General features: G+C 35.7%; 1 protein-coding gene across 4 annotated transcripts in view; it reads right to left on the bottom strand.

Annotated features, from left to right (window-relative positions):
* The window catches only part of LOC110108578 (cycloeucalenol cycloisomerase), a 47,119-nt gene that overhangs the window by 9,927 nt on the left and 21,444 nt on the right, over positions 1-15,748 (bottom strand). For all 4 annotated transcript variants that reach the window (XM_020839270.2, XM_020839268.2, XM_020839271.2 and 1 more), the window contains exons 6-7: positions 11,162-11,353; positions 2,147-2,244 (exon numbers count right to left, since the gene is read on the bottom strand). In XM_020839270.2, the coding sequence (XP_020694929.2) occupies positions 2,147-2,244; positions 11,162-11,353 (290 nt within the window). The remainder of the gene's footprint in view (positions 1-2,146; positions 2,245-11,161; positions 11,354-15,748) is intronic.

Below are 15,748 nucleotides of genomic sequence, written 5' to 3'. Positions count from 1 at the left end.
GTAAATTAGTTCTCATAAATAGCATTGATGTATCATTGTCACGACCCGGCCGAATGCTCAATCTAACGAGGCGGGTATGAAAAGTCGAAAGATATTACATTTCCATCAATATAATAATAACTATCAACATAAACTGTTCTATTAACTGAAGAGTCACTAATCACAAAGAAAACTTTAATAAATCTAAAACCAAACTAAACATTTTCATCAGTTATTTTACATGTTGTCATTTGTACGTCGTCTTCTATAGACGAATTCTTCTCTTTCAGCCATTTCTTCTCCTTTGGAGATTTACCTAAGACATTAATTTAGGGGTTTAAGTTTACAATGTAAATTCAGTGGTTAACTATTTAAAACAATCAATATAAATATTCTTTTATATGTATCATATCATTTCTTAACATTATTTCATTCATTTCAGTAATACATCTCTGGTCATTTTCTTTTAAAACATTTTAACCACTTTAAACTTTAATATTTCCTTTTTCTCATTTGATTTGTACAGGAGCACCGTCTTAAAGTACCCAAAGGTATAACCTTTTCCAGTTATTTCCTTTTCCATTTCCAAGACCTTTTCCTTTTTATGTGCACGAGTATGGCGTCCCCAGCCAGTACCATAAGGGGGTGAACTCCTGAAATTTTCATACATATCATTTTCCTTTCTTTTTCATTTATCTTGAACATTTTTATTTTTTCATTTTCATATGTCATTTTCTTTGTTTGCATATTTTCTTAATACGTGCATGTATTCTTTTTCATTCATATACTTAATTTCATTTATGTTACTTGATTCTTTCGTTTTCTGTTGCAATAATATTTACAACTATTTAGGCATTTAATTTTTCAACATTTCACACATTAGCATATAGGTTGTTCCCTATGTCTTTAAAATAAAACTTTGAAGGCAAAAGAATAATACTAAATTTTGAATTTCATAATTATAATTACCCACTTTGAACCTTTCAAGTCTTCGGCATAGGGAACAACCTCGAACCTCTCTCCAAATCTCTAACATCAACCAATAAAGTTTTCATGAACTTGCTTTATCTAATAAAACTTAAGAATAGTTTCATAACAGAAATTACTTACAATGGTATTTTCCAAATCTCCCAATAATCCTTCTTCCTCTTCCAAAATTCTCTCTCCTTGATTTCAATCCCCTCTATTCCTTCAAGGAATATCGTTTGCTTTAGATGAAATAAAAGAAGGGAATTTATACAAATTTTGGAAAGAAAAATACCACAAACTTCTTCCTTCTTCCCCTTTCGGTCGTTCCTCTCGTTCGTTGTAAATTCTCCAAAATTAGCACTCCTTTAACTGAGGGAATGAAAAATGAGTTGATTATTCTCATCCTTTAACGTGATCGATTGTTAAAATTGGAAAAAAAAAACGAACTTACCTCACTCTCCCGTACGCAACCGACAGTCCGCTCCTCTCCCTGTTTCGCGAACAGCAAAGTCAGTCCCTCTGTTGGGGTCGCGGCTATTAATAGAAGGCTGGCCGGTTCGGTTGAACTGGCCCAGCCTAAACCGGTTATCACAATCATTATGAGCTTTTAATGCAAATATTTGTTCTACTTCTAAGGTATTCTATTATTAAAGTTACTAACTTCAATGCTCGATATCGAGGTTCGCCGTTGTTGATTTATTATGTAAAATTACTTCAAATTAGTTATTAAAGGGTAATGATGATAATGCTAATTTGAACAAGTAACCAGTTCAAACTGACTTGCACTGGCCTAATTCAGACTAATTCCAGCACCGCCCTGACTCACGAAAACTCGACACAAGAATAAAACTTCAAAACACATTCAAGCAAAAGACCAAAAGCACACGTCAAAATAGTGTCCTAAGAAGCAGCACCTGCGTCTCCCTTGACCGTTTGATCCCCATTCTAAAACAGTAAGATCCCCATTCTAAAACAGTAAGTAAACTGCTGAAAACCTTCCCATTTGCCACAACGGTGACTACATCTAACCTCTAGAATTTCATTGATACTTTACTGTCTTTACAATTAACAGTAGAGTAGACAACACCCAAAAAGATGACATTCTAAAGACAACACTTCATAAGCATACATAATTCCTTAAATTCTTGGATAATGTCAATAATAACAATAATGACATCCATAAAATTCAACCACTTACCTTGCAAACATGGGAAAGCTGACCAGAAAATAAATAGCATAAAATACCGATCCAATTTTGTACATTGAGTCCCGGTCAACAAAGTCATAATAAGGAAACTGCAACATTCAGAACAATTGAAGGATCTTAATGTGCGTATCAGATAAGCTTATGAAATCAAGCATAATCAAATCGAATTACCAATCATACAAAATAAAATAACAGAAAAAGGTTTAAGATAGAAGAGATTCACTGTCCTTTCAGTTTAAATAATGCTAACTATAGTATCATCAGCAGGATTAGATTTATCCCAACAATTTGGGGTTGGCTTTATGAATCCTCAATATCCATTCACTACCAAGTGTCATTTGAGGAGTTGAAATTATTCAATGTAAATCATTTTCCATAACTTATATCCAATATTACCATTAAACTAACAATTTTCAGACATAATCCTTGAGAATTACTTATCTTATCTTTGCATGTTATAAGGGTGTATTTTTATTTTTCAACCCTTTAGCGTACATGTGCAAATCTTTTCAATAAGACTTGCTAAAAAAAGCTAGAAACTCAAGATACACTCGAAATAAGCTTTAAATATAACTTGACTCAAAATCGACTCGACTCAAGGATTGAAATTAATTTTAAGTTTGCCCCAACTTGCTCTAATTTAGATTAATTCAACTTGAAGTATAACTCAAAATGACTACTTACATCAAATATATAACATGTATAGCGACCATTAAAAGAGAAAGCATAAAATTATGCTAAGTGTTACAAAGATGAGGATACTCGGGTGGATGAGTGGCTTTACACTTAGAGACAAAATACTAAACAAGTATAAAAGTGAAAATGTTGGAGTAGCTCCAATGGCAGATAAGATTAGAGAGAGTCGCCTTAGATGATTTGGTCTCATAAACGTCGGCATTCCAATGACCTAGTTAGGAAAGTAGATATTTTAAATTTGGCCAATGCTAAGAAAGGTAGATGCAGATCTAAAAAGACTTGGTTAAAAACTAAAAAGTATTAAAAATGACATTTTTTTTAATTAAATTTAAATGAGAATTTGACTCTTAACAAGACACAATGGAGAAAAAAGTATTCGTGTTGCCGACCACACGTAGTGGGATAAAGGCTTGTTATCATTGTTGTTATTGTATAGAATATATATAATGCCACATATGTATAACGAGAAAAGGATTAAAATAGTCGTTTGATTCTTTATGAAGGACCAAAATGGTCTCCAACCATATTATATAAATTTAATAGAAATTGGCTCGTGTTCTTCTCACCGGTAGGCTTCGATCCTTTGTTCGTTCCTTTCGTTCGTTTGGCTTAACTGGATGAAGCGAATCAAGAATATCTCAAAATTAATTAGAATTTGGAAATGCCATTAAATTTATTTATGAAATTAAATTTAATTTAGCATGATAATAAGATTTTAAGGTAAATTATTGAAATAATTAATGATTTATAAGCCAATTTCATCATGCAAGTTCAATATATTTATAGGAAATAAATTGTAAATTAATTAAAATAATAATAAAATAGATTTATAAGAGGAGAGGGTAAGTAAAAGAATAGAAGTTTATTTAAAAGATTATTTAATAATTAGGTTATGAATATCACATTTAATTTTAGTGATAAATATAGAGATATGAATATATATAAAATTTAAAACTCAATCACATATGATAATTAAATTAGAAATTTATCTGATGTTAACTAATATTTAAAAACTTTAATAAGAGAGTTTGCAAATAATTTTAAAGGTGTTAAACTTATCGACATCAAAGTAAGGAGTGAGAGCGGAACTTTAAAAAATATGAATCAACGTGAGTACTTATGTCTTTTAATTACAATAATGATTTTATTTTCTTCTAAATCAAAAGCATGGAAAGATATTATTTATTTAGTTATTATTGCAAGCTAAAACATATTTTTATTTTCCCATATTCAATGATTGTTCATACTGGCATGGATGATAAGTGATATGTTGTGATTCATTTTTTTTCATAAAAAATAAATGAATGTTATATGAATGAATTGGTTAAGATAGATCTGTTTGCATGTACATGTTGATTAGAGGATAGAGGTGTAAACGAGTCAAGTCGAGCGCGAGTCAGGAGTTGTTAGAGTTCGACTCGTGAGTCAAATACCGAGCTCGAACTTGAGTCAAGCTCAAAAATTGAGCTCAAGCTCGACTCAAGACACCGAAATAATCCTTCGAGCCGCTCGTCGAGCCGCTCGATTTAAGTTTTCCGCCCACCATTCGCCATTTTTTCACCCAATTCCTGAACCAGCGGGCCATCAACATTGCAGAGGGGCAGAGTCCTTGAGGCACTCGTCTGTCCGCATGCAACAAAATAGATACAAAATAGACGAACCATTACTTCATCCTGTGGATAACAAAAGTTATCTTGCATTTTTTTGGACACTGTTGCAGGTTTGCAGCTTTAATATATATTAAAAAAGATGTTTTACTTTTTCTGGTGGATAAAACAACTGTAGCTTTAATATTATAATTTTGAAAACTATTGCAATGTAGGCTATAGGTACAGCTTTAACATTTTTCTTAAACTTACAACAACTTTTCTTTTAAGATTTAAATTTAATAAAAATATTAATTATTTTATTTTTAAAAAAATCTTAAAAAATATTTGAGACGACTCACAAGCCGAGCCTCATCAAGCTCGAACTCGAGCTCGACTCGTGAGCTTGATAAGCCCAGCTCGCGAGCCTATAAATGAGTCGAGCTCGAGCCAGCTCGTAAGTAGCTCAGCTCACTTACACCCCTAATGTTAACTAATGTAGTACTAATAAGTGTAAATAATGTTATGGTTTATATGTTAATTTATCAGTGAAAATGTAGTGTTTTAGTTGTGTTAGTGCAAGAAAAAATTGGAAATGGACAAAACTTTCAAGTATGGTATAGTACTATAGTGCCACGGCGTCAGATTCAATACAGCCGTGACGCCATCATTGACACTGACGGAGCACCAAATATAGACATGACAGACCCATTCTCTATTTGACAGCGTTGCAACATCGGAGGAGTCAGCACCGCAAAGCCTAGCCAACTATCCCATCGTTGTAGCGATGGAGGAGTCAGCGAGGCAAAGCCCAGTCTCTGTATGCACAGCACCATGGCGCCAAATTCCAGTGCCACTAAGTCACGGGAGAGCCACGTGGACGACGCAGCACACAGCTGTCAGTTGCGCCACGACGCTACAGTTGTAACTATTCAAGTCACAATTTGTCATCAAAGCGACACGTTGACTCATTAAACAGTGGGTCCATGCCAGCAAGCGCAGCAGTAGAGGAAACCCTTTAGCGTCGCGGCGCCAGAATCCGTTTTATGCGTTTTTCTATAAATAGTCCATTTGTAATGCTAGTATAGGAGTTCAGTCACTTGTTTAATTTCAGTCTTTATAGTGCTTCTCTATTTTTCCTTAAGAGTAACAACTAAGGAAATTCAGAGAAGTAGAAGATACATTCCATTATAGTGTTTGGCTTTATATTTGTAGAAACAATTATGTAAATTCAAGGAGTGTGAAGGAGATCATTGAACTTCCGATGATATCTTTTCTTATGTACTTTCCTTCTTTTGTGCAATTAATGAAAATGAATATGCTTCACTTGTTCTTCATGTATGACTAAATTTTTTAGTTTTTGATTGATGGTGTACATAAAATATGGAATGCTAATGAATTCTCTTCATCAATTATTTCATGATACTTCCAATATACCAGGTCTTCATTTAATACACATAGTGGATATATGTGTAGTTAATATCAGGTGTAATGTGGAGCCTAGGAATAAGAAAGTAGGCACAACCATGTATGTTGGATTGGTATGATGCAATCATAGGCATAGTGTTTATCATGTATCAAATTTATAGAGATTAATTGTTATAAGAGGATTTTAATAGTACACACTTTACTTACTCTTCTAAGATTTTCATAAGGTGACAGACTATGGGAGTTTAGAGTGATATTGAGATTGGAAAAGTTTAATTTGTCATTTGTCTCTTCATGCTTGGCTGAGCGGTCGATGATGCATATGCTTTGAATAACATTAATATTAAATATAAGCACTATGAAATATATTATATTTACATCCATCAATTCAAAATAATTTATCCAAATAGTAATTTATTTAATTATTTTTTATTTTAAAAATAGTGATTGAATCTCTATCAAAACTTATTTTAATTGAGTAGGATAATTGTTATAGTTAAACAGTACTAGTATTTGCAAGTAAACATTCTTCCTCATGGGATCGATACTCTAGTCTATTATTATATTACTTGATTTGACACATGTACTTACATATATTAAGTAGAATTTTTATTATTTTTATATAAAAAAAAATCTAAGCATTGTTTAGGGATTGATAGAACCCTAAATCATTTTCGCAATTCTTTAGATTACTCCACCGCCCCCATCAAACACACCCAATTATAGTATTGGCTAAGAGAGCAATGTACCCATACACGTAAATGAAAAAAAAAATAAATAAATAGAAAAGGAGTACTGATGAGGATATCCGACCGTGAAAGTTTATCAGATGAGGAGACGAAGATCGATGGTCATGATTGTACCACTTTATTTTGAGTAATTATTTATATTTTGATTTATTTATACATTTTTTCAATTTTACCCTCACTTGAGGTAGTAGGCCTATGTGATCCCAGGGGCACTTTTGTCATTTCCTTATTATTGAATTTTGACTATTTATAGCCCCTCCTTTTCTTTTGAGGGGATGGATGATTATTAAGAAGAAAATTTATGCAATCTTGTTCTTAAGAGCTTTCAGAATTTTTATTAGAGTTGAAGTCCCTATGTGCGGGAAACATACTACCCACCAGCCACAGTAAGCGTCTGGGCTCGTGGTTTGAAGTCCCTAGGTAAGGGAAAAGCATTACTCATCAATCGCAGGAAGCGTCCGGGCTCGTAGTTTATCTTTTCTGCCACTTCCCCTCCTTCCTCCCTAGGCGCCAGCTGCCTCCTCCCCTCTCCCTCCCTTGGCCAAAATTCCCCACCTTAGCCCTAGGCCGAACCCCGCCCTCTCTTCTCTCTCTTGGTTGAATCCCCACACCCAAAATCACTCCTCTCCTCCTCCCAACCGCCTGTTCAAAACCCCTCCTCTTTCTAGTGGCCTGCCCAAATCCTAAAACTCTTCCCCTTCTCCAAGCCGCCGGCCACAATATCCCTCGTTTGCCTCCAAATTTCGAATCCCCAAATTGATGCTTTCCATTAATAACACGTTTTAAATTAGGAAGAATAAATTTTCTTTCATAAAATATGATGATTTATATTAAGAAAGTCCCTCCAATCAAAGCCTTTTAAATTTGAATTTAAATTGGAGAGATAATTTGTATTGAATTATCTTTCCTAATTTAAATTTACTTAGATTGGAAACTCAATTAAGTCTCCTAATCTCCTCCAATATTCTTTAATGCATGTGGGCCCCTCCCCTTCCCCTCTTGGCCTCTCCCTCTTCCTCTCTCTCCTCTAATTAGGAGACCCATTAACCCTCCCACAATTAAACCATCAATTCCCCAATTACCTCCACCCTTTCGATTGAAATTAATTTCAAAAATTTTGAATTTGCTTCCCTCCCAATTCAAAATCAAAGTTCTCAAATCAAATTTTTAATACTTTAAAATTTAAAATTATGTTTCCGAAAATAGATGGGTTAAATTAGGAAAGACCTCACCATTCAAATTAATTTAAATTTTGAAAAGGAGATACTTTAAATCTCCTTTCCTAATTTAAATTTTCAAACATAGCAACCTCTCTAAATCACCGCATTAAATCCCCATCAAGGGGTCGGCCCACGTGGAGAATATTCAAATTCAAACTTTTCCCTCCTCTCCAAACATTTAAATCTGAAATTAAATTTCAAATTTTGAATTGTCCAATCATGGCTAGCTTGGTTCTACATCAAGTACTTTCATTAGTACTATTTTAGACGGTGTATCCTGTAACGGTTGTACTATTTACAAAAAAATGATAAATATATAAAATATGCATAATATTGATGGATACGTTTAAAATAATTTTTTTAGAAATTTTTTATGATTAAATTGAGCATGCATATTATTCTCAATAGCTTGTGTTACTATAATATAAAAACATGATATGTTCACTGAGTTCTTTTATGACTCACTCTATATTTATGAATGAACACATGATTTATTCAAAAGCTTAAAATGAGTAGAATAGAAGAGAATGTTCTCGTAGGTGCGATGCTCCATGAGAAAGATATTTATAGCATTTGATTTTAAAATTTTGAAGTTTATGGCTTTATGTGTATTGGAACTAGTTAGTGATTCAAAATTTAATAAACTGTCTCATCATTTGTTGTCGCCCCATTAATTCGAACCTTCGGGCCTAGTCGTGAAACAATTTGTACGCTGACTGCAGCTTATATGTTTTTCTAGTATATTGGATCCTCCTTCCTCTCCTATGGACAATCTTCATTGAAGCCAAATCAAATAAATCTTGATTTCTTTTTGTGGTTACTTTCATTTTTGATTTGATGACAATTTTGTGGTGCATCATCATCGAACTCGGAGATACTTCTACATCATGTTATTTGGTACCATCATTACGGCAAAAAAAAATTCTAAGGATAGCAGTACTTGTAACGGGAAGTGTTCTACAATAGACCTATAAAAAGTACAGACGCTCAATACAAAAAATGTGTGAAGATACAATAATAAGGGCACTAAGAATCTGTTTTCCTTTATGGAATAAGAAATTTCTAGACCACCATAAAAGATTAGTAAATGTCATACAATAACAAATTCACTAGCAACACATGTAAGCTAATCATATGTTCCAAATATATTCAATTCACCTAATTATCATGCAAGTTAATCAAATCCATGAATTTTAAGCATGTAGGTATTACTGGTTCACATTGAGATTTCCAGAATACCATGGGCAGATATAACTAGCAACTTAACTGATAGTGTATTAAGACATTCTTACTAAAAGTTAAAGGCAGCATCACATTCTAAACAATAAATACAATCAAAACAATATTATGTAAGGATAATATATGCCAACATGTTCTGATGTGAAACCACATAGGAATTGCACATAGAAATTTATAACAATTGAATTAGGCGTCGCAACTTAAACTTAATGTTTCACTTTGAAAAGATTTTACAAATTTAAAATTGTTTAAATTGATAAGGTAAGTAACCACACAATAAAAGACAAGATCTCAAAATATAAAGATTATAATGAAAACAAGTAGTGCAACAAACGAACAATTCACCATGTAACAAAGAGAGAATTCACCTCGAGTTTCCCTCACTCACATTCTTTAAGGGTTAGCGGAAGAAGAATCACCACAATCCGGAAGATGCCACCACGAAGAAGAAGAAGCCAGGGTAGAGATCCAACGAAAGTTAGCCGAAGGAGGGGCTGTGTAGACGCCGATGATCCACCAACGTCCGGAGGGAAGATGCTTGATTTGTTTTCATGCAAGAGGTCCCATGGGATGAGAGGAATACCAAGAAGGTGGGAAGGCAAGAGGGCCGGCCAAGTGTGGAGGGAATTAGGGTTTGTGGGGTCTAGGTTTGGGGTTATGGAAAGAGTATACAATATGAAATTAATTTTAGATTTAATTAAATGTGGGAAAAGAATTTGAAATTCAAATATGAGTTAGGGGAATTAGGGTTATTAAATCCTCTTTAAAATTAATTACCAAGGAGGGTAATCAATTAAAAAAATTAATTGGGAATTAGGGTTATTAAATCCTCACTTTAGGGAAGAGAATAAATAATTCAATTTTAATTTAATATTAAATTAGACTCAAATTGAAAACTTTCATAATTTGAAAATGCTAATTTAGGAAAGTATTTGAAATCCAAATTTGATTTTCAAATTAGATTAAATTCTCTCCCGAAATAAGTGGACTAATTAAGGTAATTGTTAATGATGATTAAAATCATCATCAAGAGGGCAAGAGTGAGGTGGCCGGCGGTTGGGGGAAGCCATGGTGGATTTCGGCCATGGGGAGGGAGGAGGAAGAGAGGGGATAGTGTAGGCCGATGGTGTGGAGGTTATGGAGGTGAGAAGATCGGCGCCTTGATGAAGGGCTTGAGGAGGTGGTGGTTTAAGGAAATAAGGAAAAACAAAACAAAGAAAAAAGAGATAGAAACACGAGCCTTTGACTCTTTCGAAGACTGACGGTTGATACGATGCCCTTCACCAAGGGACTTCAAGCCACGAGCCCGGACCCATCATGCGGCTGATGGAAACCACAATTCCCTCCATAGGGATTTCCACTAACGTCCTCCCAAAGAACAAAAGTGCAAAACAAATATATTTTCTTAATAATCCATCATACCAATACACTGGTAAGGGCCTCTATATATAGGCCTCATAAATTTAAAAAAAAAACTACAATAAGACGATCATGCCCGTAAGGCTTACATAAGATTAGACCCTTAAGTAAGGGTAAAATCGGAAAATGCATAATTAAAATAAAAATTACAAATAAAAATTTAAAATAACATAGGATGATCACGGCCGTTAATCTTAGCTCCTCCTCGGATAGGCATGGACGGTTGGATGTCCGCATCACGTTCAATCTAATGTTTCAACATGTTTTATCTTATATATCATTGCTAGATAATTTTGAAATGATCGCTACACTAATAATTAGGATATTAATTGAAACAGCCCTAACCAGCTAATCAAACTGACGGATTAGTATAATAATACCTTACTATTTCTGATACCACTGAAGCCATCAGTATCTTTTAGCACATTATAGGGAACTGGCAAAATTAGCAGTAACGTCAATCTTTAAGATGCAGCAAGCCAAGTCAAATTCCATGGACGGTTCAAAATCATCATAGTTTACAAGACAAAAAGATACAGGAAATATTTTCAAAATCTCACTACCTATCCATTAGAAAATATTATATAACAAAAGCTTCTCAACATTTAAAATAATGGAATGGATTACAGAACATCATGAAAGAAATGGAATGAAAATGCTAAGACATACATTTGAAATAGCCAACGTCTCCAAGTATGCTATGAAATAAGACAGGGCTAAAATCCACGCAGCTTCAGTGACAAACCGAATTGATGGTGGCAAATCTGTGATAGAGTGGCGGAGTCTACGGAGTGTTAAATTTGATACCATGTGGTAAAATAGGAAGCAAACATGAGTGAGAAGAAATGTTGTATGAGGTACCTATCACACCAAATAAAAAAAAACACATGTTAGTTTAGGATATAACCAACTCTAGTCAAGTTTTAACACATCCTGATCTTCATATATAAACTATGAAATAAACGCAATCAAACTGGAAGAAACTTCCTGCCTCATTCTATCATCATCATTGCCGTCAACATAAGATACATAAAGGAATTCAAAAGCAAAACTCATACCATAGTGCACAAAGATATGTAGCAGGTTAGGTTTAAATCTTCTTTGCATGAGTATATGAAAGATAACTACACTTATTATATGAGATGAGTAAAAAATATCATGTACATGGATATATATATATAAGCATACATTTATGTAAAACCTGTTGTTCTAATCATGAAAGGGGGTAATTAATAAAACAAAACATCTGAGTTGGAGACTGAAGCTCCGCTAGGGTTTCGCTTGTTTTGGAGGCGTTGTGTTTTTCCTCCTCTGCTCCGGCCTCCGGCCGGAATGGCGCTCCTTCCATCTGATTTTCCGCCACTAAATGGTTCTTCCCTGCTTGGGGCTTCACCGATTCTTCCCCCGATCTCCTATGCTAGCAATCTTGCGGCGCCCTCCTCTTCTCGCGATGATTGGCCTTTGACCTTAGTTAAACCTGCTAAAAAGCTTTCATTTGTTCCTAATGAGCTTAATGAAGGAAAAGAGATTTGGAATTTTTCCCTTGTTGGTTATTCCTTGGGTCCTCGCCCATATTACGAAAGGCTTCTGGCGTCGATGGAAAAGGTGTGGAAATTGAAAGGATCGCTTTCTCTTCTCTCCTTGGCCGACGACTTCTTCTTGTTGAAGTTTACTGCGGTGGAAGATTACGACTTGGTGTGGTCGGGTGGTCCGTGGTTCCTCCTCGGAAGATCCTTCATCCTGCAGCGCTGGAATCCCAAATTTCAGCCTAGGAGAGATGAGTCTGCTTCGATTCCCTTGTGGATTAAGGTGCTCAATCTACCTCTTGCCCTCTGGACTCCGACAGGTATTTCAAAAATTGCTAGTTTCGTTGGTGAACCTCTATATGTTGATACTTTGACTGCTAAGAGAACTAGACTTACCTTTGTGAGAATTTGTGTCAAAGTGGATAAAGATTCGGAACTGCCGGAGATTATTCCGATGGAAATTGATGGAGTGGATCTTAATCTCACGGTTGTGTATGACTGGAAACCTAGTAAATGTGAGGGTTGTGGATCGCTGGTTCACAATTTTGCGCTTTGTCCCAAAAACCCTTCCCCTAAGCCGACTCTTCCTCCTAAAGCTGTTTTTAGGGGTAGAAGCAAAAGCCGCAATCCAACTAAATCTCACAGGCCTCCTTCTCGTAGCAAACCTAATGCCCCCTCTTTACCCCCTTCGGCTCAGTTGATCCTCCATTCTTCTGACTCTAATGTCCAAACTGTTCTACCTCCTACGGCTGATATTGCCGTGACCTCAACGCCTTCAGCACTTGATCCTCCTCTTGTCAATTGCTCTAAAACTTTACCATCCGACCCTATTCTAACTAACCCTCCTTTGCCCAACCTCAACATTCCTCAAGCTGCTTCCTCATCTTCTACGTTCCATAGTAACCATGCCAATTTGTTACCGCCTATGGTTATTCTTGCTAATAGCTTTGGCTCTCTTCCTGTAGAGGAACCTATTGCTGAGGTCACTCGGGTTGAGAATCCTGATGGTAATCACATTTGTGAAGAGGATTTCTCTTCCTCCCAAAATATGGAAGGGAACATCTCGGCAAAACAGATAAATTTTAAAGGCTCTCCTGCTACTTCTTCTATCTCTACCAAGGTCTCTATTCAGTCTAAATCACCATCCAAAAAAGGAAAGTCCAAACCTAAGACGGCCAAAAAGGCCAAACCTTACAAATAATCATGTCCATGCCTCCTATTGCTGCTTGGAATGTACGGGGATTTAACAATCCCATCAAAGTCAAGTATTGTAAGGATCTCATTGCTGTCCACAACATTAAGCTTCTTTGTGTTTTGGAAGCTAAGGTTACTCTCTCTTCTGTTTCTGACCCTTGGTTCTCCTTCTCTCATTCCTTGTTTGAGAATGAGAAATGCTGTGATAAATTTAACCATTCTACGCCTGGTAGAATTTGGGTTAAATGGGATGATGCTCACGTGAATTTTACTCCATCTTTCTCCTCTTCACAACTGATCCACGGTCTGGTTGGTGCTGGTTCCTTTCCTCCTTTCTACATGTCGGTTGTCTATGCTGCCAATACTGTGGAAGAGAGGAAAGTGTTATGGAAAAATCTTCTCAACATTTCTTCTAATTTGAACTCTCCGTGGATTATTATGGGTGACTTCAATTGTTTTAGGTTTGGTGGGGAAAAAGCTGGTGGTATTCCAGTTGCTAATGATAGATTGGGTGAACTTAACAATTTTGTTTTTGATGTTGGATTGCAAGACCTTGCTTCTGTTGGGTTATTTTTCACTTGGTTTAATCAAAGGAGTGATGATCATATCCATATCAAGTTGGACAGAATGTTGACCAATTCTGCCTTCCTGGACTCCTTTCCTACGGCATTTTATAAAGTGGACACTTTTTCTGGTTTTGATCATGCTCCACTGATTCTTAATGCTTCTCTTTTCAGGAAATCTGCCTCTAGATTCATGTTTAAAGACTTTTTGACCAATTTTGATGAGTTTGGGGACTTAACTCAAAGAGCATTTGATAAACCGGTTATTGCTAGCCCTATTGCGGTCTTCTATGACTGCTTGAGATCTCTTAAAAATGATATTAGGGGGAAGACCTGGAATTCTTCTAACTTTATTTCTAACAGTATTCTTGAGTTAAAAAATGCCCATTTCAATTGCCTCACTGATATTCAAAAGGATCCTTTGAATTCTGTTTTGAACTCTCATCTTAAGCAAACAAGTGAGAAGTTGGCTATGTTTCAAGCTGCTTGGTACTCATGGATTTCTCAACGGGCTAAAGCCTACTGGCTAACCCAAGGTGAGGATGATCTTGGTTTTCTTTATGCCAAGATCAAGTCAAGGAAGAACAGAAATGTGATTAAAGAGCTTACTACCCCCGATGGGGTTCTTTCTTCTCATGATGACATTTCAAAAGCTCTTATTAATCACTTCCAGAATCTCTTCAATGCTCCTACTCCGATCTTTGAAAGCTCTCATAATCTGCCTGTAGGTAATTTGGTTCCTTCTCATCTTTTGGAGGGCCTGGTGTTGCCGGTTTCTAATGATGAGATTAAAAGGGTTGCGTTTGAAGGGGTGCCTTCTTCTGCTCCGGGTCCGGACGGTTTCTCCTTTGGCTTCTATCAAAAAACTTGGCATTTATCTGGTTTTATCTTATGCAGAGCTATCAAGCACTTTTTCTCTTCTGGGCAGATGCCTAAAGGTGCTAAAGCAACGGCTATTACTCTCATTCCTAAGGGTACTCATTCCAACTCCATCTCTGATTTCCGTCCAATCTCTTTATGCAATGTGTTCTATAAAATTGTAGCTAAGATTTTAGCTAATAGGTTGAAAAGTATTCTTCCTTTTATCATTCATGAAAGCCAATCGGGTTTTATTACCAAGAGATGCTCTACTGACAATATCATTCTTGCTTCCGAACTGTTAAGAGAATTCAAAAGGCATAAAAATTATTTTTGTGCCAAGGTGGACATTAAAAAAGCTTTCGATTCGGTCTCTCGTCCTTTTTTGATCAACAGGCTTAAGCAGAAGGGGTTCCCTAGTTTATTTATCTCTTGGATTAATGCTTGCATTACTGATGTTTACTTTTCTATCTGTCTGAATGGTTCGTTGGAAGGGTTCTTTAAATCTTCTTCTGGATTGAGGCAAGGTTGTCCTCTTTCCCCCCTCCTCTTCTGCATTGTTATGGATGGCCTTTCCTCTAGCTTGGATTGCAGGGAGAATCACTCTTTTTTGGGGATGCAGCATCAAATTTTTAAGGCTAGCCACCTAATGTATGCTGATGATCTTTTGGTGTTTGGTTTAGCCACTGTGGATAATGCAAGAGCTCTGGTTGATGTTCTTGATCACTTCTCTAAGTCTTCGGGTCTTGTCATTAATCCTACTAAAAGCAGCATTATTTTCTCGAAGAATTCTATTGATGTGCAGCAAATTACTGATATTCTGGGGATTAATCATGTTGAACGCAACCTTACATATTTGGGAATCCCAATTTCCTCTTACAACCTCAAATTCTCTCACTTCCAACCCCTCCTCAGTAGAATTTCTACTCTTCTTGCGGGTTGGAAAGTTAAATTCCTTTCTTTTGCAGGTCGTGTGCAATACCTCAAATTCACTATTGCTAGTACGATTGCGTACTGGATTAGAGGAGCAATCATACCTAAAGTTTGTTGTAAATTTTTGTCTAGAATTTGCTCCAAGTTTCTTTTCTTTGGGAATACTTTGGATAAAAAAATGC

The sequence above is a fragment of the Dendrobium catenatum genome, unplaced genomic scaffold, assembly GCF_001605985.2.
Source record: "Dendrobium catenatum unplaced genomic scaffold, ASM160598v2 fragScaff_scaffold_923, whole genome shotgun sequence".
Classification (NCBI taxonomy): Eukaryota; Viridiplantae; Streptophyta; class Magnoliopsida; order Asparagales; family Orchidaceae; genus Dendrobium; species Dendrobium catenatum.
The sequence above is the reverse complement of the archived record's forward strand: the minus strand, read 5'-3'. Positions and strand labels throughout refer to the sequence as shown.